We start from the raw sequence: 24,162 nt of genomic DNA, 5'->3' as shown, positions 1-24,162 counted from the left end.
TTTTTTTATTTTGTATTTAAGTTATTTTGTGAGTCCTCGTGTAAAACATAAACGAGTTTAAAAAAAAGATAGATAGCGAGACAGTCGCGCATGCGCAGTTCAGAATAAACAACTGCGCCCATTTGCTTGACACGCACGCTTGTTTACTTTTACTAAAAACAAACGTTGTGTTGGATTTAAAACATTTTGTGTTGCTATAACGTAAGTATAACATGCCTCGCAGTTTTGTGTACAATGTTATTTAAGTTTGTTTGGATAGTGATACTTGTAGATGTCTGTAAGAAAATACATACATTAACTGATGGTTTTAGGAAGTATTAATGTAAATACTAATAGTAAATTGAGGAAGTTAAGTTTGTCATCTTATTATTAGTTTTGAGTTAGTTTTCTTGTGCATGTTAGATCTCGTGGCCGTGCCGTGCACGTCAGTTACAACATGAAGCACCCAATATGTTTACTTTTTCATTGGTGTTTGTTTTAGTGATCCATTTATTCATTTGTAAAGAAAGCGAATTGTAATACAGTCAATGAACCTAGTTCAAATGTTTAATTTACCAAAACGGTTGTTAATCTTGTTATTATTACAGATTACAGCCATTCACGTGAACAGGAGGTGGATGATAAATTTAAAAATGGCAGAGACAGACTCCAAACTTTATTCAAACCCTATATTCACACTCTTTAGTTGATTTAAATGAATACAAACAACTTGGAAGGAGAAAATAAGACATGTCGTCACTGTCAAAAAGCAGTTTTTGTTTGTCAAGGTTGCAGCCATTCCTACACCAGAGGTCATAAATCCAAAGTCCAGCCGTTGTTCACTGCCTACAACAAGCTCCTGGAGTCTTCTCTGCTGAAGGAGCCATATATTCACAACATAAAGCAACATGGAACACTGGACAGCCATGAATAAAGAGGTAAAAATGCAATTTATTTATAGTTCAAGGCATTATCACTGTCATTGTGAATACAGTGTCGATGTCGTCTGCGCACAAACTGTTTTCTTAAACCATGTTGTCATGGAAATATCCTAAATTGATGCTAACGTCAACGATTGAGACTTCCTATTCTAATAAACAACTATAATGCCCCGGATAAATCATATCTATGTCACCATTATTAGAACCTGGATTGTATTAGATAATCCGGGGGTTCTACTCCATGGTGCTATGCCCTCTAACCGAGCTTGGCTATTGGTTAACACCAAGCCGAAGACCTGGACATCGCTCCAGACAGCAGCATCACATGGAGCCCATGAGCCCAGGACACAAGTCAACTGAGGCCGTTGGGTTTTACATTCAGCATCCAAGACTGTGTGGGCTACTGATCCGACCATCACGTCAAGGATATGCGCCATGGCCAATGTCGAGGTGGGGGCCCTAGAGGCAGCGACTACGATTCCCTCAGACTACCTGAAGAAGAACCTGCCACCTGGTAGGTCCGGATTATGGCAAATTTTCCCCAGTGAGAAACCTCTGGAAAGTAAAGGCATAGAAAAGAAAAACAGCAACCATTTGAACCCAATCCAAGTGAGCCAGCTTGTCCATGTCTGGCGGGAACCTTTCCAAGGCCCTGAGGAAGAATCAAAGAGGATTTGAAGTTAGGGGAGGGAATAACATCTGGACAGAGAGGAAAGCCCTGCTGGTTCTGAGTGGTGAACATGATAACTTATCAGTAGCAGTGAAGGCCTTAAACTTAGTCTGTAAGTAAATAACTCTTACAGGTAGGAACAGCACCCTGGATCAGGAAAAGTAGTTGAAGTATTGTATATTGCTACTCAAATTAATAAATCAAAAAAGACGTAAAATACTTTTTTTTAATGAAACTGAAAAGCAATGGTCTATCGTGACCGGCAGAGGTCGCTGTTCGCTATGCTAAACGTTATTCTCAGCACCGTCAATGGCGGCGGTCTGACAGGAGTCTCTTCTGCCAGGAGCTGAATCGCCAGTATTCTCCCAGCCGGTGGTCGCACAGGATGTCCGCGGACGACGTGATCCAGGCTCATGTCAAGGCTGTGAAGGAAGGTTGGACTTGAAATAATTTATCCAATATTTGAGGAATGAATGGAAAAGAAGTAAAGCGCAGGTGTTTTCTTCTTCGTGGAATATATATGTTTACCAGCTCTTGTGTGGATTGATGACATGTCCGAACAAATAGATATTTCAAAAGAATGCTGGATAAAACAATTATTCTATCATTAAAAAAAAAAACATGTAGTGTAATTTATTGAGTTGTTATAAATTATGAAGATATGTGTGTCACAAGCAGGATGTTGTTTAAAGTTGGTCGTATTTTTATTTTTCAAAATGGTAGGTTCCTATTAAAAAATGTTTATTTATTTCTTATTTTTGGATGTACAGGATGGGGACAAGAACATGCAAATATAATAATTTAATATAGATTTTTTTAAATTTAGGAATGCTTTTGACATATTTTAACGTTTATTTAAATACAATTATTCTTCATACATATGATTACATTTTTCCTCAGATACAATTTCACTGCTAGCTTGTTTTCTACCTCATTTGCAATAACTTTGTCTGTTCTTTTTAGGTACAGAGCGAGCCCGGAGTCTTGCTCAAACTTTACTCAACGTACCCTATGGAGATGGAGAAGAGGAGAAGTTGGATGCCTACATTCCCAGCACCAACTCTCTAGGTAGAACCTTTTTTTTTCTCAAATACTTCCTTATAAAGCCTGCACGGATAAAATAAAATAAAAAAATCCATTTTATGTTTCAGCTCTCCCACTTGTTATTTACATTCATGGAGGTTACTGGCAGTTTCTCAGGTGAATATACAACATACGCTGGTGACAAGAAAAAGTGATTCTGCTGCCAAAATAAGGGATCAGGGGACATTGTCGCATAAGTTTGCTTGAGTTTGATACATGTAATTATGTTTCTGGCAGCAAAGAGGAGTCTGGTTTCATGGCGGTCCCTCTTATCGATAAAGGTGTCGTGGTGGTGGCGGTTGAATATTCAATTGCTCCTAAAGGTGAGAATATTTCTTAAAGAGAAAAAATGCTTTCAATAACCTGCTGCTTTTCAGGAAACATGGATCTGATGGTATCTCAAGTAAGAAAAAGCGTTGTTCGGTTGTTCAGCAGTATTCTCACATCAGGTGAGTGTTTGTCTCGTAGTTGACTAAGTTTGTTCCTTAATAAAGGGAACTTTTGAAGGTTTAATGAGATGAAATTATAGATGTGTGATTAGCACACTTCCTTGTCGCTGCAAGTACGTCGATCAATACTTTAAATTATTTACTTCCGTAGTTGAGAGTCTGGATGTAAATATCCAGAATTGATGCTTTAACCATTTTTTTAGGTAGTTTTATTCATTATTATTCAGGTTTCATTAATCAAAAATAAAGTTGCTTTAATTTTTTTTCCAATAATGTTTTCAAGATGTTTCTTGTCATTTAAAGATGATTATAAAGATTTCCATGAAACATTTAGACCTTGGATGTATATTAAATGTTTTCACTCATTGACACACTTTATTTGTGGCTTTATTTTGTAGCGGCTTGTATCTGTGTGGTCACTCTGCTGGAGCTCATCTGGCTGCAATGGTCCTCTCCACAGACTGGTCACAGTATAGTATCGCTCCACAAATTAAAGGTGAGAAATGATGACAATCCGTTTGAGTTCCTGGATTGTCAAGTAACATCTCGAATACTTTTGCAGGAGCTTTTCTGGTCAGTGGTATTTACGATCTTCTGCCCATCCTGTCTACCTACGTGAACGATCCTTTAAAAATGACAGAGTAAGTAAACAATCAAGATTTCTAACCCATTCTCGTTCCAATTTTTCAGTCTTTTATTAAAGCAACTTGAAGATATGTCTTTTCAAATGAGAGTAATTTTATCCATGACTGCATTACTTTAGTATTTGTTTGTATTTTGCTTCATTTTAGAATATTTTGGCAAAAATCTACCTTTTGGTCTGTATTTATTCAGAGTTTTGTTTGTGTTCAGCATAATTTGAGAATTTAATTGCAAGATTCTATCTGTATAACTTTAGTGTTTTGTTTGTATTCAGCTTAATTTTATTCTACAATTTGTCAATATTCTACTGTATTATTTTAACAACAGTTTTTCTGCCTATTTTATTGATTTGTGTCCATCTTTTGGCTTGTTAGCCCCTCAATACAGAAATTACATTTTAACTTGTCGACACATAATAACAGGCAATTTAAACTTTAGTTTGGCATAAGGTCAATAGAAGGATGAATTGCAACATATGTTTGGGGGTCTTATTAACAAACACCCTCGTCGGCTCGTGAGCGGAACCAACCTTTTCTCCTTGTATCACCAACTTTCCGTTAGGAATATGGTCACATGCTGTGATGTTGAGGTTGCACACCTTAATCCGCCTTAATAAACCTTAAGAACTTAGTGCCACGTGAATCATTCGTTTCTTCCTTAACCACAAGCAACTGACTATCCAATACTCTACGCTCCATTTTATTTAATCATGTTTCAGAGGTGCTTTTTTTTTTTTATAAGAGATTAAAATGTCTCTTTGTACTGGCAAAATGATCTTCTTGCTGTTAAAAGACCCTTCCACAGTGTGCAGAGGGTTAATGCAGCAGGTTTAATATAGCATGGATGTATTTTTCCGAGTCTAAACTGAGGTTATATCAGTCCTGGTCGGCATGTGGGGGTTTCGTGTTGCGTAGATGCCTCTTCAGTGGCCGTTGATGTCTGTCAATACAGAGCTCCTAAGTTTAATGCGAGAAAAAAATCAACACGATTTAACTCGAGGGTAAATATTTAAGATATAAGCTATTGATTTGGCGCCTGGTACCGCTAATGTTGGTTAGAAGAAACTATTTACTTATTTAAATCACATCTGCCTCAGGGGCCACATTTTACACAGTGGCTGTTTTGAGGCGACAAAAAGAGAGCAAGGTATAAAATCAATCTAAATATGCTAAAATCGTTAATCGATAATCAAATTTTCCAAAGATTTCTTTATGTATTCACTTCAATCTTTAATGGCCCCATAGATATTCAGTCTAGTAAGGAATAATACAAAAATAAAAATCAGACTCTACATGATTTTTTTTCACCTCATTAGGGCCACGTAAGTAGTCAAAGGGCCTCATGTGGCCCCAGAAAGCCCTTTTTCTAGGCCTGATCTACACCTTCCCATGTTGCCGAAGCAAATTGCTAGTTGCTAAATGAACTGCTACAAAGTCCCCTGTTGAGATAATGTTGTAATAACTTTCACACCAATGGTTTTCGATTTATATTAAATTGATTTAAGCAAAGACAAGAATAATCAAGTGACATAAATACACATTTGTGTCTCGTACAGGCGTCATAAAAACAATATCCCGGGTTTGCCTGATCCACCAGTTTGATTAAAACATTTCATAAAAATGAAAAAATAAAGGTCATTCTCCGATTCATGCATCACATAATATACAAAAACTACACAAAGTAACTTGGACTTGGAAAACGACAGACTCATCAACTCTGTGCTGCAATTTAAATGAAATAATAATGATTAAAAACATATATAAAATGTTAAAATTGCGATACGACAGCGTTTGTTTATCAGAACAAGAGTCATAACAGAGAAAACATGAAGTAAACAACCTTTAATAATGACTAGGATGATATGACGTGAAGGTCCCCCATAAGTGACATGAACTTGGCGACCATCAGAGCTGTAAGATGGAGCGGTCCTGGCGTGCATGGACTCTTACCTCAACTGGCCTGATTGCAAAGTAGATGGGGAGACCTCTACCTAAAGGTCAAGGGTCAATGGTGTGACTTCATGCTTTTAAGGGCATCAATCAACACAACAAAAATGGTTTCATTCGAGTCCTTAAATCTGTATTGATGAGAAGAGCTTCCTGGGAACGCCGGTGTCCAGAATCTTGCCAACGTTTTTTGATGGAGTTTCGTTCTTGATCGTCGTTCTGTTCTCTTTGCTCGGCGTCAGATCGCCGTAACATTGTCGACACACGGCCTGGTACTTGTCAGCCCCCCCGATCACCTCCACCTGTGGACAGGAGAGTTTTTTTTTTTTTTTACTTTTCTTAGTGACAATGGAGAGATATTCTTTTATCATTTTAATCAGGCGATCTCTTACCTCCTTCTCTGCACCGATCCTCTTGGTGTAAGCGGCTTCTTTGTAGCACTGCATGCACACGGCGTGCAGCTTCACCACACTTTCCGCCAGAGGAACCAGGTTGAGAATGTTTCCAAATGCCTGTGTGAAACGAAAAAAAAACAAACGGAGACAATGCCGGTTTAATGGCATAATTGGGGCAAGAGTGAGACGTTTGTGTCCGTGTGTTGAATGGGCTGTTGTCTGAATGAACTCTGTCTGGTGCGAGTCACGGTGTTGTCCTCGGGCTACACAATGAGTCGCTGTGAGTGAGGATCTCTGCAAGCAACAGCCGTTACCTTTCTCTGGAAGGTTCCATCCAACGCTGCGACGATGACGATCTTCCCCAGATTGGCCATCTCCTCACAAAACTCCACGGTGTCTGGAAACTGCAGAGAAACCGTATTTTAAAAAAAGATTTTGAAACTGTAAAATAACAGAAGGTCGTGGAGATACAATCACTTACAAATTGTCCTTCATCGATTCCAATAACACAAGCCTGTAGAGCCCGACTTCTCACCTCAGCCAAACGACAGGCTGGTACGACTTCCATTGTGCTCCTGAGAGAATCATCGACACAGAAAGTTGATGTATATAAATTATCTACAAAAACACATTCACACCACTAGAGGTCAGCATATACTCGCTTGAATCAGACAAACTTTAATGAACTGCTATTTAGAATCAGAATAAGCAACTTTTATCGCCATTGTTGTAAACACAACATGGGATTAGATACGTAATAAAACACCACAAAAAATAATCAATAGACAAACTGAACCAAGCATTAGGATAATAATATTTGTATAGTAATAAAACCCCTTAAGAAAAGTCTATATTTAAACACTGCACAAATACAACTCACTATTTTTAATCCGACAAATACACATTTGACCAAGTAACATGACCAAATCCCATAAACAACTATAAGTAAGTAAGTAAGTAAGTAAGTAATATTTATTTATATAGCGCTTTTCGAGACCAGGGTCACAAAGTGCTTAAACAATCAAAACAATACTCAAAAAAGTACATACTTTAAAGATCAAGATAATACTGAGAACAACACAGGAGTTCCAGAAATTCAAGAAAAAGCCTGAACAAAGAGAAATGTCTTAAGATGTTTCTTAAAGGAGTCAGTAGATCCATCAAGCGCAAAGAGAGAGGAAGATCGTTCCAAAGCTTAGGAGCAACGGCCTGAAAAGATTTCTCTCCTCTGGTCCTGAGCCGTGTGCGTGGAACCATAAGTAGATTCTAATCCACAGACCTCAGAGCCCGAGCTGGGGTGTAAGGCTGGATCAGATCAGTGATGTAAGGAGGAGCCTGACCATGAATAGCTCTGAAAGTAAGAGCCAGAATTTTAAAGTTGATCCTGAAAGAAACTGGAAGCCAGTGAAGAGTTTTAAGGACCGGAGAAATGTGAGTTCTTCTACTTGAGCGGGTCAGAATTCTCGCTACAGAGTTCTGAATCAACTGCAGGCGAGACAGCTCCTTCTTGTTAAGACATGAAAACAAACTGTTACAATAGTCCAGACGAGAAGAAACAAACGCATGGATAACAAGCTCCAGATCATGTTCCGACAACATTTTTCTAAGTTTAGAGATTTTTCTCAGTTGAAGGAAACAGTTTCTGCTCAGTTTTCTGCAGTGTTGAACAAGAGACATGTCTTTATCAAATACAACACCCAGGTTTCTCAGGCTCAGTTTGACAGACTGACCTAAGTCACCCAAGTACTGACTCAACCCTGGAATCTTATCATCAGGAGCAATCACCAGAGTTTCAGTTTTGTCCACATTTAGCTGTAGAGTGTTTTCACGCAGCCATTGTTTGATTTCTAGCAAACAATTGACTAAGCTGTTCAGCCTCTGGGGCTCAGTTGGATCAAAAGAACAGTAGAGCTGGATGTCATCAGCAAAAATGTGATAAGAAACATCTGGAAATCTCTGAATGATTTTACCGAGGGGAATCAAGTACAGCAAAAACAATAAAGGACCCAGAACAGAACCTTGAGGGACTCCACACAACAGATCTGCCGATTCAGACCTCATTTGATTGGCAGATACACTAAAACTGTGCCCAGAATGGTAAGATGAGAACCATTCTAACACAGACCCAGACAGTCCCACTTCATCCCTCAGTCTTCTCAGCAGGATCTGGTGATCAACTGTGTCAAAGGCTGAGGACAGATCCAAGAGAACCAGAACAGTGAATTTACCAGAGTCAGCCGACATCATGATGTCACTGGACACTTTCACTAAAGCTGTTTCCGTAGAGTGATGTTTACGGAAGCCAGACTGAAACTTCTCAAGGATGTCGCTCTGATCCAGGAACAAAGACAGCTGCTCAGACACAACCTTCTCCAAGATCTTGGACAAGAAAGGGAGCTTAGAAATAGGCCTGAAATTACTGAGGTCAGTTGGGTCTAAGCCTGGTTTTTTGAGTAGAGGCTCCACAATGGCATGTTTAAATGCATTGGGAAAAACCCCTGTGGAAAGGGAGAGGTTCACCATATTGGTAACCCAGGGGCCAATTACATCAAATAATTTGATAAAAAGCCTACAAGGAAGGACGTCATCTGAGCAAGAGGAGGGTTTCATCTTGTTCACTAGTGCCGAAATATAACCCAAAGATACAGCAGTGAAGGAGGACCAAGAGGAGGAGAGGGGCTCAGAGACAGTAGGGGTTTCAAACAAAGGGGGAGAGATTTTCTCTTTGATCAATTTAATTTTGTCACTGAAAAATCTCAACAATGCATTGCTGTCAGCTTCACAGAAGACAGGCGTGATTTGAGGAGCAGGAGACACGAGAGAATTAATCGTGTCAAACAAAACTTTGGGGTTTTTCCTATTTGCTGCTACCAGTTTTCTGATGTAATCAGATCTAGCAGTTTCTACCATCTCATTGTAAGAAGTCATCAGATCCCTGAGGTGAAGTCTATGCACCTCAAGTTTAGTGGACTTCCAGAGACGCTCAGTCTTTCGACAAAGTCTCTTCAGACTCAGGAGATCTTTTTTGTCCAAGGGCACCGTTTTTTCTGAATTTTCAAATTCGATTTAACAGGTGCCACTTGATCCAGTATTTCAACACAATGATCAGTCAAACAGTGAATCAAACTGTCCACGTCTGGGCAGTCATCAAAGGAAAGACGGTCAAACATAGCAGAAAAACTGTCTGCAGTATCGGCTGAGTTGACACGCCTCTGAGACCTAACTTTCAAAGGCTTAGGTTCAGGGATGAAGTCCAGGTTAAACAAGACAAGAGAATGATCACTCAGATGGACATCATGTACAGATACATTAGAAATGTCCAGGCCAAGAGTAAAAACTAAGTCTAAAATGTGGCCTTTTTGATGAGTGGGTTCAGAAACATGTTGCTCAAAATTAAAGGCTTCTGTTAAAGTTAAAAGTTCTTTAGCAGAACAAGATGTGACGTCATCAACATGAAGATTAAAGTCTCCAAGAATAAGAACAGATTCCATTTGAATAATGGAAGATAAGAAGTCACTAAAGTCTTTCAAGAACACCGCCGCAGGACCAGGCGGGCGGTAGATTGACACACAATAGAAAGGTCTTGTAGAACCAACCAAGATCATCTGAGATTCAAAAGAAGTGAATTCCTGTGTCTGAATCACTTTCAAGAAAAACTCTCCCTAAAAACAGTAGCAAGACCTCCTCCACGACCAGAGAGGCGAGGCTTCCCCAGGACAGCGCTCCCTACTGGACAGAGTTCGTTCAGATGAATAAACTCTTCCTCTCTCTGCCAAGTCTCAGAAAGACATAATAAATCCAAATTAACTCTTGTAAAAAGATCATTAAGAATTAAGGATTTATTAGTAATGGAGCGAACATTAAGAAGTCCCACATTCAGCACCAATGACGTCACTGACGACGCCGCGTCACTGACAGGCGCGCAGAGCGGGATCTTTTAAGCCGACAGCGGTCACGTGGGTACCAGCTGTCACTGAAGTTCAACTCGGTTGTAAAAGCCGAATTAAAGAGAGGAAATGAAAAAATCTTACCACCTTTCGTTTGAGGTCTGGACAGACGGCAGCGCTGATGTGTCGTCAAGCTCTGCAGCTAGAGGAATGTCGATGTTCCGAGCGATCGCGACTGCACGTCTCATCCTGACCTGAACTCCAGACCGACTCGATCATAGATCCGAGATGCTTGAGACATATCTTTAGTGATATGAGCATAATATCCGGACAAGTAGTCGTTAAAATGACTGTTTTTGGCAATTATTGCAGGAGCTTACGTTCAAGCAGCCGATCAAAGGCTCACCGGAAGCGGAAGCCAATGTGACTGAAAGGAGCTTGTGTTTGCAACCTTAGTTTTGTTTTATCTCCAACGACCAGACATTTATATTTTACTGCTACATATTTGAAGTTTTGCATCTTTCAAAGGGAATGACCTGTGAATTTTAACATTAAACGTTTATGCAGTCCTTAAGAATGTTTGACATCAATACACTATATAATAAGGGTAACTGAAAAATACTTTATACCCATTGTCAAGTAGAAAAAATATACATGTATACATTTAATCGTGGGCCACACGAACAAACAAAAAACCCTACTGGCCAACTTATCTAAAAACTAATTTTCAATCCATGGCTTTTAACTCGGCTTTAGTCTATGCAGCTGTTTTATTGTGTATTTCAACCGTTTATTTGATGTACTATATTTCATTTTCTTGTACCGTACTTTGTGTCAACCGCTGTGGTTTTATGTGGAGGTGTGTGTACACTAAAAACTTTTCCCTCCGTCATTAGAAAAAGAAAAACTTACTTGTCATGAGTAGCCATTCCATGGTCAGTGTAGCGAGTATCTTTGGCATATTTGATGACAAGGCAATGGTACTGAGCGACTTGGAAACGACAGATTCTTCTCATCAACTCTGTGCTGCAATTTAAATGAAATAATAATGATTAAAAACATATATAAAATGTATAAAATCCCAGAGAGGACCGACTTGAGTGGGGCTACAACAAAGCTGTATGGATAATGATGTTAAAATTTGGATATGAGAGCGTTTGTTTATCAGAACAAGAGTCATAACAGAGAAAATGTGAAGTAAACAACCTTGAATACTGACTAGGACGATATGACGTGAAGGTCCCCCAAAAGTGACATGAACTTGGTGACCATCAGAGCTGTAATTACGATGTTATTACACAATGTTTATGAAAGTTTGCATGTAAATATTGATATGAAAGAATCTAGAGGAACATTTTTAAAAAACTAATGAGTGATGCAACATGATATGGATGATTGTTATAAGTGACATAACTGTGTTGCAGATAGTACAAGTTATTACAAAATGGGTAATGAATATTGCATAAAATAACTTAAAATAACCAAAACAATACACAAAAATGTTGACAACTAACGATTATTTGTGAAAGAAAAAACGTTTAAAACAATTCTTCTAGTTAAAATCTGTCAATATTCATTTTTTTTCATTGTTTATGTAAAATAATTTGTAGACGGTCCCTCATTTCTCTCAAAAACTATTTTTGCTGCTTACGTGCTATTAACACATTTTTTCTTCAAAAATGAGGGTGTAGTACAAAGTCTAACAGTGATCAAAACACATCGGGATTTATTATTTTTAATAACTCGTATAAAAATGAATTAGAGAGCAAAGATCGAGTCAATACTGGACCATCTTCACTTAGTTAATTAGGACAGGAAACACATTGACAGATAAACAATGCAACGTTTGGCGGGAGGAGGAAGAACTTCGGGTTTGTTTATTTAATAAAACTTGACTTAATCTAATTTAAACTTAAGTAAAGTTGGCTCGATATTGACAGATTCGATCTTTGCGCTCTAATACCTCTTTATACGAGTTATTAAAAATAACAAAGCCCGATGTATTTTGAGCTCTGTTACACTAGCTATGTACTACACACTCATTTTTTTAAGAAAACGTGTTGATCGCACCTAAACAGCAAAAAATAGCTTGAAAGAGCCTCTGCAGGCGCGGCATCAGACGAGGGACCATCTACAAATTACTTACACTGACAAAAATGTAGTGTTGAAAAATATTGTCTGATTTTACCAGCAGACTTTCTTTCAATTACAACTCTGATGGTCACCAAATTCATGTCACTTATGAAGTACCTTCATATCAAGTTACTACACTCATTTTTTTTTTTTAATTTCTTCTTGAAATTTTCAAAATCACTATTTTTGTGCAATATTTTACATACATTTTGTAATAACTTTGTAATAACAACTCTGATGGTCACCAACATTATGTCACTTATGAAGTACCTTCATGTCAAGTTACTACACCCATTAGTTTTTTTAATTTCTTCTTGAAATTATAAATATGACCATCTTTTTGCAATATTTCACATACATTTTGTAATAGCTTTGTAATTACAACTCTGATGGTCACCAAATTCATGTCACTTATGTAGTACCTTCATATCAAGTTACTACACCCATTAGTTTTTTTTATTTCTTCTTCAAATTTTCAAAATCACTATTTTTGTGCAATATTTCACATACATTTTGTAATAGTTTTGTAATTACAACTCTGATGGTCACCAAAATGATGTCACTTATAAAGTACCTTCATGTCAAGTTACTACTCATTCGTTTTTTAATTTCTTCTTGAAATTATAAATATGACCATTTTTGTGCAATATTTCACATACATTTTGTAATATCTTTGTAATTACAATTGATATGAAGGTACTACATAAGTGACATGAATTTGGTGACCATCAAAACTGTAATTACAAAGCTATTAAAAAATGTATGTAAAATATTGCACAAAAATAGTGATTTTGAAAATTTAAAGAAGAAATTTAAAAAACGAATGAGTGTAGTAACTTGATATGAAGGTACTACATAAGTGACATGAATTTGGTGACCATCAGAGTTGTAATTACAAAGCTATTACAAAATGTATGTGAAATATTGCACAAAAATAGTGATTTTGAAAATTTCAAGAATAAATAAAAAAAAACGAATGGGTGTAGTAACTTGATATGAAGGTACTACATAAGTGACATGAATTTGGTGACCATCACAATTGTAATTACAAAGCTATTACAAAATGTATGTTAAATATTGCACAAAAATGGTCATATTTATAATTTCAAGAAGAAATTAAAAAAACTAATGGGTGTAGTAACTTGACATGAAGGTACTTCATAAGTGACATCATTTTGGTGACCATCAGAGTTGTAATTACAAAGCTATTACAAAATGTAAGTAAGTAATATTTATTTGTATAGCTGTTTTCGAGACCAGGGTCACAAAGCGCTTAAACAATCAAAACAATACTCAAAAAAGTACATATTTTAAAGATCAAGATAATACTGAGAACAACACAGGAGTTCCAGAAATTCAAGGAAAAGCCTGAACAAATAGAAACGTCTTAAGATGTTTCTTAAAGGAGTCAGTAGACTCCATCAAGCGCAAAGAGAGAGGAAGATCGTTCCAAAGCTTAGGAGCAACAGCCTGAAAAGATTTCTCTCCTCTGGTCCTAAGCCGTGTGCGTGGAACCATAAGTAGATTTTGATCCACAGACCTCAGAGCCCGAGCTGGGGTGTAAGGCTGGATCAGATCAGTGATGTAAGGAGGAGCCTGACCATGAATAGATCTGAAAGTAAGAACCAGAATTTTAAAGTTGATCCTGAAAGAAACTGGAAGCCAGTGAAGAGTTTTAAGGACCGGAGAAATGTGAGTTCTTCTACTTGAGCGGGTCAGAATTCTCGCTGAGTTCTGAATCAACTGCAGACGAGACAGATCCTTCTTGTTAAGACATGAAAACAAACTGTTGCAATAGTCCAGACGAGAAGAAACAAACGCATGGATAACAAGCTCCAGATCATGTTCCGACAACATTTTCCTAAGTTTAGAGATTTTTCTCAGTTGAAGGAAACAGTTTCTGTCAGTTTTCTGCAATGTCGAACAAGAGACATGTCTTTATCAAATACAACACCCAGGTTTCTCAGGCTCAGTTTGACAGACTGACCTAAGTCACCCAAGTACTGACTCAACCCTGGAATCTTATCATCAGGAGCAATCACCAGTGTTTCAGTTTTGTCCACATTTAGCTGTAGAGTGTTTTCACGCAGCCATTGTTTGATTTCTAGCAAACAATTGACTAATCTGTTCAGCCTCTGGGGCTCAGTTGGATCAAAAGAGCAGTAGAGCTGGATGTCATCAGCAAAAATGTGATAAGAAACATCTGCAAATCTCTGAATGATTTTACCGAGGGGAATCAAGTGCAGCAAAAACAATAAAGGACCCAGAACAGAACCTTGAGGGACTCCACACAACAGATCTGCCGATTCAGACCTCATTTGATTTGCAGATACACTAAAACTGCACCCAGAAAGGTAAGATGAGAACCATTCTAACACAGACCCAGACAGTCCCACTTCATCCCTTAGTCTTCTCAGCAGGATCTGGTGATCAACTGTGTCAAAGGCTGAGGACAGATCCAAGAAAACCAGAACAGTGAATTTACCAGAGTCAGCCGACATCATGATGTCACTGGACACTTTCAATAAAGCTGTCTCCGTAGAGCAGGGGTGTCAAACTGGTTTTCACCAGGGGCCACATCATCATAATGGCTGCCCTCAAAGGGCCAGATGTAACTTATAAATGTAACTAAATGTAAGCTAATGTAAAATAAATGTAACTACTCCTTAATGTTAAATGACTTTGAATGTATTACTTGAGAGGGGGCATAACTACTGTAAAACCAACAATTCTGAGCTGCTAACAACATGTGTGATGTAGCATTTTACAATAAAATGGCTGCACACAGCCTTGCATGTGGTACTAAACACATTGCTACACATAAAAATAAGTCAAAACTTACAGCTCAAGACTAACAAGTTGCAACTGAAATAGGTCTGACAAGCAAGTTTTCCTGTTGATGCACATGTGTCATCACACTTGTCATCTCAAGCAGAGAAAAAATAAATAAATTGCAGGAAAATCAGATTGTTGAGTCTTGAGATATGTCCCAACAAGAAAGAAAGTCTCAGTTCACAACCAGTTATTGGTCACGTTTTTAGGTTCCCCATCTTATATATTGACTGTGTCAATTCTTGTTGATGAGTAGATGCCTGACACAAACACTCGAACTCTCTCCTGCTCATTAACGGGGATTTTAACCATGCCTCACTCTCCTCCATTCTTCCCACCTTCACACAATACGTGAAGTGCCACACCCGGGAGGACAAGACTCTGGACCTTTTATATGCAAATGTAAAAGGTGCCTACACCTCCACCGCCCTGCCCCCCCTCGGCCGCTCTGATCACAACCTGATATGTCTGCGACCTGAATACACTCCCATGGTGAGGAGACAGCCTGCACAGAAAAGAACTGTTAAGATGTGGAATGATGAAGCCAAGGAGAGGCTGAGAGACTGCTTTGAGTCTACAGACTGGAGCGTGTTCTCTCATGGTGATGACATCGACACCTTCAATGACCATTCCACGGATTACATAAAGTTCTGTGAGGGCAACGTCACGCTGACCCGCAAGGTGCGGTGCTTTGCCAACACCAAGCCATGGGTGACCCCTCAACTTCAAGTTCTGCTGAACAAGAAGAAGAGGGTGTTTGCTTCAGGGAGCAGAGAGGAGCTTAAGGAGGTCCAGCGTGAACTCAAGAAGGCGATCAGGATGGCCAAGGACGAATACAAGGGGAAACTGGAGGAGCAACTGGCGCAGGGCAACACAAGGGATGTGTGGAAAGGCCTGAAGAACATCTCAGGTCATGGCCAGAGTGGAGCCAGAGCCACAGCAGGGGGAGACCAAAGATGGGCCACTGAACTGAACCAGTATTTCAACCGGTTTGATCAGGGCTGCTGGACCAGATGGACTCAGCCCCAGACTGCTCAGGGACTGTGCTGATCAACTTTGTGAGTTGGTCACACACATCTTCAACCTGAGCCTCAAACTGGAGAAGGTCCCGGTCCAGTGGAAGACCTCCTGTGTGGTTCCGGTTCCCAAGGCGGTACACGCGAAGGAGCCGAGCCACTTCAGACCAGTCGCCCTGACCTCCCATCTGATGAAGACCTTGGAGAGGCTGGTGCTCCGCGAGCTACGCACGACGGTGAGCTCTGCGTTGGATCCGCTGCAGTTCGCCTACAGGCCAAAGATGGGGGTGGACGACGCCGTCATCTACCTGCAGCACCGGGCACTGACTCATCTGGAAGCCGCCGGTAGCACTGTGAGAGTCATGTTTTTTGACTTCTCAAGTGCTTTCAACACCATCCAGCCGGCGCTGCTAAGGAAGAAGATGGAGGACGCAGGAGTTGGGACACAGCTGGCAGCATGGACGATGGACTACCTCACCAACAGGCCGCAGTATGTGAGGCTGCAGGACTGCAGGTCTGAGGTGACCATCTGCAGCACCGGGGTGCCTCAAGGGACAGTGCTGTCACCTTTCCTTTTTTCCCTCTACACGGGGGTCTTTACCTATGACTCCAGCAGCTGTCACCTCCAGAAGTTTTCTGACGACTCGGCCATTGTGGGCTGCGTGTCTGGGGGGGGCGAGCTGGAGTACAGGTCAGTCATCAAGGACTTTGTTGACTGGTGTGAGAGCAACTACCTTTGCTTAAACACCGGTAAGACAAGGGAGATGGTGATTGACTTCAGGAAAAAGTCCCCACCACATCAACCGGTGAGCATCCAGGGCTCGGACATTGAGCTAGTGGACAGCTTCAAATACCTGGGTGTTCACCTCAACAATAAACTGAACTGGTCCACACACATCAACGCCGTGTATAAGAAGGGCCGAAGTCGCCTCCACCTCCTGGGGAGACTGAGGTCCTTCGGAGTGTGCAGACCACTTTTAAGGACCTTTTATGACTCTGTGGTAGCCTCTGCTATCCACTACGCTGTGGTCTGCTGGGGAGCAGGCAGCACGGACCGGGACAGGAAGAGACTGAACAGGCTGGTCACGAGGGCCGGCTCTGTCCTGGGCCGCTCGCTGGACTCGGTGGAGGAGGTGGGAGAGAGGAGGACACTCTCCAGACTCTCCTCCATCAGGGACAACGCTCTCCACCCACTGCACCTGACCGTGGAGGAGCTGGCCAGCTCCTTCAGTGGCAGGCTCAGGCACCCCCAGTGTAGGACGGAGCGTTATAGAAGGTCCTTCATCCCAACTGGTGTCAGGATATTTAACTCTCTACTTTAAATATCCTGATGCTAATCCGTAGTGTGTTTTTCTTCTTGTGTGTTTTTTATTTTATTTTATTTTTTCCGTTTTTTATTTCTATTTTATTTTATTTTTATTCTATTTTATTTTGTTAATAGTGTCAATTTCTAATTTTGTAAATAATTTGTATATTCTTAAGATCGTTTTTATTTTATTTTGTATTATCTCTTTTATTATTTCCTTTTCCTTGCACTTTATTTTTTTTTTTTTTCCAACTGCGCTGTTGTGAAAGTGTGTTTCCCCTCTCGGGATGAATAAAGCTTTTCTATTCTATTCTATTCTAATCGTGGGAAACATAATACCGGTAGGCATGCATTGTGGGTAAACGTTAAATGTAAATGTTGATTCGAGCCAGACAGACAGACAGACAGACAGACTGTATGGTCCATCGCCTCCTGCTTGCATTACAACAGGCTGGCCAATGAGAACCCGACCCTGCAGCGCCATGGATTGCGTGCCTGCGCTTGTGAAAACCTGACCGAGTCAGAGTCAGAGAAGGGAACGCAAGCAGCGCGAATAAAATAAGGAAAACCATTTTGTCTGTTGTGGGATTGGTTTGTCGGACAAGTTTTTTTTATTATTATTTTTTTTTCCTTGGTCAAGGCAGGCCTTGAGTTTGACACAAATGCCGTAGAGTGATGTTTACGGAAGCCACAATGTATGTGAAATATTGCACACAAATAGTGATTTTGAAAAGAAATGTAAAAAACTAATGAGTGTGGAAACATATAAATGGAGGCCCTTCTTTAGTCACATGAACATGGTGGCCATAAAAACTTAAATTAAAGAGTTATAGAAATCCGTGTATTTTCTCAGGACAATATGACGAAATATTAAGGTTCAAACGCGCTTGTAGTCAATACAGCAGGTGACTGTGATTTGAAAAAGGTAAGATTTGTAATTCAACACCTTAGCGTTCTTGAGTTATTAACGCGCAAAGATCGAATCTGCCAATATCGAGCCAACTTTACTTAAGTCTAATTTAATACGAAATAAAACAGGGGAATGTTGGCATTCATGGATAAGAATCATTATATTTGAACATCTTACCCTTTGCCTGAAAACATAGGTCCGAAGATAACCTGTTGAAATGCAAGGTGACAGTTATTGAATAATCTTGCAATGGTCATTTTTAAGCGTTTTTGTTATTTTTATTGTATTTTATTTTAAAAACATAATTTAATTTAAACGCAAAAGTTCCACTAACCTGGATTTGTCCTCTTGCTTTGGAGTTTGGGAAAGTCGTGGGGAAGTCACTACAGTCCATGTTTATCAGAATAAAGAGGTTAAAGTTTAAACTAGTGAAATAAAACGTGAGGAAAGACAAAGATTTACAGCAAAGTTGAAATTGGCGCGCAAACAGCGAACTAATAGTGGTTCCAGTCTGAGACGTCACCCAAACAGTCAATCTCACGTGATGGCAGCCTTACGAGGGGCAGTGAAGACCAAAATTCGATTGTGTATCTCGAACATTCACTGGTGAAATGGTTGTTCAGTTTTGACTATTAAATACTAGTTAAACATATAGTTTAGGGACTTTTAATAAGTTAACTTTCGCCGTTTGTAAAGGGAGGATAAACACCAGATTGTTCGTGGACATGTCGAGTATTAAAATACGAACGGATATTTTAAAAAAAATTAAATACATTTTTTTTATTTTCTATTTAAGTTATTTTTTGAGTCCTCGTGTAAAACATAAACGAGAAAAAATAGATAGCGAGACAGTCGCGCATGCGCAGTTAAGAATAAACAGCTGCGCCCATTTGCTTGTCACGCACGCTTGTTTACTTTTATTAAAAACAAACGTTGTGTTGGATTTAAAACATTTTTGTTGCTATAACGTAAGTATAACATGCCTCGCAGTTTTGTGGACAATGTTATTTAAATTTGTTTGGATAGCGATACTTATAGATGTCTGTAAGAAAATACGTACATAAATCTGATGGTTTTATGAAGTATTAAAGGAAATAGTTATAGTAAATTGAGGAAGTTAAGTTTAACAGCTTATTATTAGTTTTTAGGGAGTTTTCTTGTGTATGTTGGATCTCGTGGGCGTCAGTTCCAATATGAACCACCCAATATATTTACTTTTTCATTGGTGTTTGTTTTAGTAATTCATTTATTAATTTGTAAAGGTAACACTCGCACCAAAGCTTATTTTCTCATCTTTAAAAACTGACGTTCGTCTTACTTGACATTCACACTTATTTCAATTAAGCTTTTCTTTTTTACATACATAAATACTTTTTATAAATTGTGAAGTCAAATGTTGCCATGTTTAACATCTAGAAAGAAAGCACCATACTTAAATATATCCAAACTTTATTCAAACCCTATATTCACACTAGTTGATTTAAATGAATACAAACAACTTAGAAGGAGAAAATAAGACATGTCGTCACTGTCAAAAAGCAGTTTTTGCGTTTGTGTTTGTCAAGGTTGCAGCCATTACTACGCCAGAGGTCATAAATCCAAAGTCCAGCCGTTGTTCACTGCCTACAACAAGCTTCTGGAGTCTTCTCTGCTGAAGGAGCCATATATTCACAACATAAAGCAACATGGAACACTGGACAGCCATGAATAAAGAGGTAAAAATGCAATTTATTTATAGTTCAAGGCATTATCACTGTCACTGTGAATACAGTGTCGATGTCGTCTGCGCACAAACTGTTTTCTGAAACCATGTTGTCATGGAAATATCCTAAATTGATGTTAACGTCAACGATTGAGACTTCCTATTCTACTAAACAACTATAATGCCCCGGATAAATCATATCTATTTCACCATTCTTAGAACCTGGATTGTATTAGATAATCCGGGGGTTCTACTCCATGGTGCTATGCCCTCTAACCGAGCTTGACTATTGGTTAACACCAAGCCGAAGACCTGGACATCGCTCCAGACAGCAGCATCACATGGAGCCCATGAGCCCAGGACACAAGTCAACTGAGGCCGTTGGGTTTTACATTTAGCATCCAAGACTGTGTGGGCTACTGATCCGACCATCACGTCAAGGATATGCGCCATGGCCAATGTCGAGGTGGGGGCCCTAGACGCAGCGACTACGATTCCCTCAGACTACCTGAAGAAGAACCTGCCACCTGGTAGGTCCGGATTATGGCAAATTTTCCCCAGTGAGAAACCTCTGGAAAGTAAAGGCATAGAAAAGAAAAACAGCAACCATTTGAACCCAATCCAAGTGAGCCAGCTTGTCCACGTCTGACGGGAACCTTTCCAAGGCCCTGAGGAAGAATCAAAGAGGATTTGAAGTTAGGGGAGGGAATAACATCTGGACAGAGAGGAAAGCCCTGCTGGTTCTGAGTGGTGAACATGATAACTTATCATTAGCAGTGAAGGCCTTAAACTTAGTCTGTAAGTAAATAACTCTTACAGGTAGGAACAGAACCCTCGATCAGGAAAAGTAGTTTAAGTATTGTATATTGCTACTCAAATTAATTAATCAAAAAAGACGTAAAATACTTTTTTTTTAATGAAACTGAAAAGCAATGGTCTATCGTGACCGGCAGAGGTCGCTGTTCGCTATGCTAAACGTTATTCTCAGCACCGTCAATGGCGGCGGTCTGACAGGAGTCTCTTCTGCCAGGAGCTGAATCGCCAGTATTCTCCCAGCCGGTGGTCGCACAGGATGTCCGCGGACGACGTGATCCAGGCTCATGTCAAGGCTGTGAAGGAAGGTTGGACTTGAAATAATTTATCCAATATTTGAGGAATGAATGGAAAAGAAGTAAAGCGCAGGTGTTTTCTTCTTCGTGGAATATATATGTTTACCAGCTCTTGTGTGGATTGATGACATGTCCGGACAAATAGATATTTCAAAAGAATGCTGGATAAAACAATTATTCTATCATTAAAAAAAAAAACATGTAGTGTAATTTATTGAGTTGTTATAAATTATGAAGATATGTGTGTCACAAGCAGGATGTTGTTTAAAGTTGGTCGTATTTTTATTTTTCAAAATGGTAGGTTCCTATTAAAAAATGTTTATTTATTTCTTATTTTTGGATGTACAGGATGGGGACAAGAACATGCAAATATAATAATTTAATATAGATTTTTTTAAATTTAGGAATGCTTTTGACATATTTTAACGTTTATTTAAATACAATTATTCTTCATACATATGATTACATTTTTCCTAAGATACAATTTCACTGCTAGCTTGTTTTCTACCTCATTTGCAATAACTTTGTCTGTTCTTTTTAGGTACAGAGCGAGCCCGGAGTCTTGCTCAAACTTTACTCAACGTACCATATGGAGATGGAGAAGAGGAGAAGTTGGATGCCTACATTCCCAGCACCAACTCTCTAGGTAGAACCTTTTTTTTTCTCAAATACTTCCTTATAAAGCCTGCACGGATAAAATAAAATAAAAAAATCCATTTTATGTTTCAGCTCTCCCACTTGTTATTTACATTCATGGAGGTTACTGGCAGTTTCTCAGGTGAATATACAACATACGCTGGTGACAAGAAAAAGTGATTCTGCTGCCAGAATAAGGGATCAGGGGACATTGTCGCATAAGTTTGCTTGAGTTTGATACATGTAATTATGTTTCTGGCAGCAAAGAGGAGTCTGGTTTCATGGCGGTCCCTCTTATCGATAAAGGTGTCGTGGTGGTGGCGGTTGAATATTCAATTGCTCCTAAAGGTGAGAATATTTCTTAAAGAGAAAAATGCTTTCAATAACCTGCTGCTTTTCAGGAAACATGGATCTGATGGTATCTCAAGTAAGAAAAAGCGTTGTTTCGGTTGTTCAGCAGTATTCTCACATCAGGTGAGTGTTTGTCTCGTAGTTGACTAAGTTTGTTCCTTAATAAAGGGAACTTTTGAACCTTTAATGAGATGAAAATATAGATGTGTGAATAGCACTCTTACTTGTGGCTGCAAGTACGTTGATCAATACTTTAAATTATTTACTTCCGTAGTTGAGAGTCTGGATGTAAATATCCAGAATTGATGCTTTAACCATTTTTTTAGGTAGTTTTATTCATTATTATTCAGGTTTCATTAATCAAAAATAAAGTTGTTTTCATTTTTTTTTCCAGTAATGTTTTCAAGGTGTTTCTTGTCATTTAAAGATGATTATAAAGATTTCAATGAAACATTTAGACGTTGGATGTATGTTAAATGTTTTCACTCATTGACACACTTTATTTGTGGCTTTATTTTGTAGCGGCTTGTATCTGTGTGGTCACTCTGCTGGAGCTCACCTGGCTGCAATGGTCCTCTCCACAGACTGGTCACAGTATAGTATCGCTCCACAAATTAAAGGTGAGAAATGAGGACGATCCGTTTTCCTGGAGTGTCAAGTAACAACTCTAATACTTTTGCAGGAGCTTTTCTGGTCAGTGGTATTTACGATCTTCTGCCCATCCTGTCTACCTACGTGAACGATCCTTTAAAAATGACAGAGTAAGTAAACAATCAAGATTTCTAAGCCATACACTCGTTCCAATTTTTCAGTCTTTTATTAAAGCAAAATCAACTTTAAGATATGTCTTTTCAAATGAGAGTTTGTGTTTAGCTTAATTTTATTCATGACTGTATTACTTTAGTATTTGTTTCTATTTTGCTTCATTTCACAATATTTTGGCAGAAATCTACTCTTTGGTCTGTATTTATTTGTTTGTGTTAAGCATAATTTAAGAATTTAATTGCAAGATTCTATCATTTGGTCTGTATAACTTTAGTGTTTTGTTTGTATTCAGCTTAATTTTATTCTACAATTTGTCAATATTCTACTGTTTTTATGTCAATATTTTAGTTTTTCTGCCTCTTTTATTGATTTGTGTCCATCTTTTGACTTGTTAGCCCCTCAATACAGTCACAGTATAGCACCTTAGAAATACAGTCTTCTGTTGAAAATTACATTTTAACTTGTCGACACATAATAACAGGCAATTTAAACTTTAGTTTGGCATAAGGTCAATGGAAGGATGAATTGCAACATATGTTTTGGGGTCACTATTGTTTAGGCGACTGTCTGTATGTGTGTCCTTGAATTGTTTTAGGTACCAGCCTCTGTCTGACCCTTTTTCTTGTCTTTTGTTGGCAGGGATGTGGCTCTGAGGAACAGTCCCAGCACTCTTGTCCCTCAGCTCAAACTCTCGTCCTCTGACTGTCAGATCGTTGTGGCCGTTGCTCAAAATGACTCGCCAGAGTTTCGAAAACAGTCGGAAGACTACTTTAAAGTCGGTGAAACTAATCCAGATGCATCGTAAAATTGAATGAAACTAAACTTTTGTTCCTTTTTAATTCTTTCTGAAGACTCTGCAGGTGTCAGGACTGAACGTGATCATGGAGGACGTTCCAAACACGGACCACTTCAACATCATCGAACAACTCGTGGATGAAGATTATCATCTAACAAAGGTGATAAACTAACAATGCACTTGTTGAGCGTTAATGATAAACGTAACCATATGGTTAAGATTTTGTCTTTTGTTTATTTGTAGCTCCTCCTGAAGATGATGGGAAAGAGCTGAGGCAACAACCTGGGGTCAACCTGACCCGTTTAGATCGTGTCTGGTTTTAGCTTTGTCCATTAATACATTTAAAAGGTTATTAAAGGAGTCGAATCACAATTGTTGCCTAATAACAAGTCACTTTAATAATTAAGAATGTAGCAATAGAAGGACAGCAGCCTTGTTGTTTACTTTAAATGAAGCTTTTTACAATCACTCTGTAAAGTAATAACAAATCAATCATTCAGGTGAGGAAAACGACTTTTAATTTATTTGTATGTACATTTCAAGGAAGGTGTTAAAAACAATGTACTTGTTTGTTGTATCTTAGTAACTGCAACAATTAAAGCAATTCTTCATAA

The 24,162-nt window shown here is 38.9% G+C and overlaps 2 protein-coding genes and 1 pseudogene across 4 annotated transcripts; 2 read left to right on the top strand and 1 right to left on the bottom strand.

Moving 5' to 3' along the window:
• Positions 1-67: 67 nt before the first annotated feature.
• On the top strand, positions 68-4,494 carry LOC148089294 (kynurenine formamidase-like; annotated as a pseudogene). Its single transcript, XR_015713217.1, has 9 exons — positions 68-201; positions 768-917; positions 1,934-2,024; positions 2,554-2,658; positions 2,742-2,790; positions 2,911-2,996; positions 3,051-3,122; positions 3,521-3,618; positions 3,685-4,494. The product of XR_015713217.1 is annotated as a kynurenine formamidase-like (transcript).
• On the top strand, positions 3,690-24,158 carry afmid (arylformamidase). 2 transcript variants are annotated; one of them, XM_087805315.1, is made up of 12 exons: positions 3,690-3,763; positions 19,755-19,904; positions 20,922-21,012; positions 21,542-21,646; positions 21,730-21,778; positions 21,899-21,984; positions 22,038-22,110; positions 22,510-22,607; positions 22,670-22,748; positions 23,392-23,527; positions 23,604-23,708; positions 23,792-24,158. In XM_087805315.1, exons 2-12 carry the CDS (start codon positions 19,875-19,877, stop codon positions 23,819-23,821), a joined length of 882 nt encoding a protein of 293 aa, XP_087661441.1. In that variant the 5' UTR covers positions 3,690-3,763; positions 19,755-19,874; the 3' UTR covers positions 23,822-24,158. The 2 variants fall into 2 exon arrangements, with proteins under 2 accessions (XP_087661441.1, XP_087661431.1); XM_087805305.1 differs by lacking the exon at positions 3,690-3,763 and adding an exon at positions 19,056-19,157.
• LOC148089293 (thymidine kinase, cytosolic-like) lies at positions 5,206-18,669 on the bottom strand. Its single transcript, XM_087805354.1, has 7 exons — positions 18,524-18,669; positions 18,367-18,398; positions 10,905-11,018; positions 6,587-6,680; positions 6,420-6,509; positions 6,103-6,222; positions 5,206-6,012 (listed from the first exon to the last, which is right to left on the bottom strand). The coding sequence occupies exons 1-7, from the start codon at positions 18,581-18,583 to the stop codon at positions 5,836-5,838; spliced, it is 687 nt and encodes a 228-aa protein (XP_087661480.1). The 5' UTR covers positions 18,584-18,669; the 3' UTR covers positions 5,206-5,835.
• Positions 24,159-24,162: the final 4 nt, after the last annotated feature.

This window comes from Callionymus lyra, chromosome 1, assembly GCF_982586985.1.
Source record: "Callionymus lyra chromosome 1, fCalLyr1.hap1.1, whole genome shotgun sequence".
Taxonomy (NCBI): Eukaryota; Metazoa; Chordata; class Actinopteri; order Syngnathiformes; family Callionymidae; genus Callionymus; species Callionymus lyra.
The sequence above is the reverse complement of the archived record's forward strand: the minus strand, read 5'-3'. Positions and strand labels throughout refer to the sequence as shown.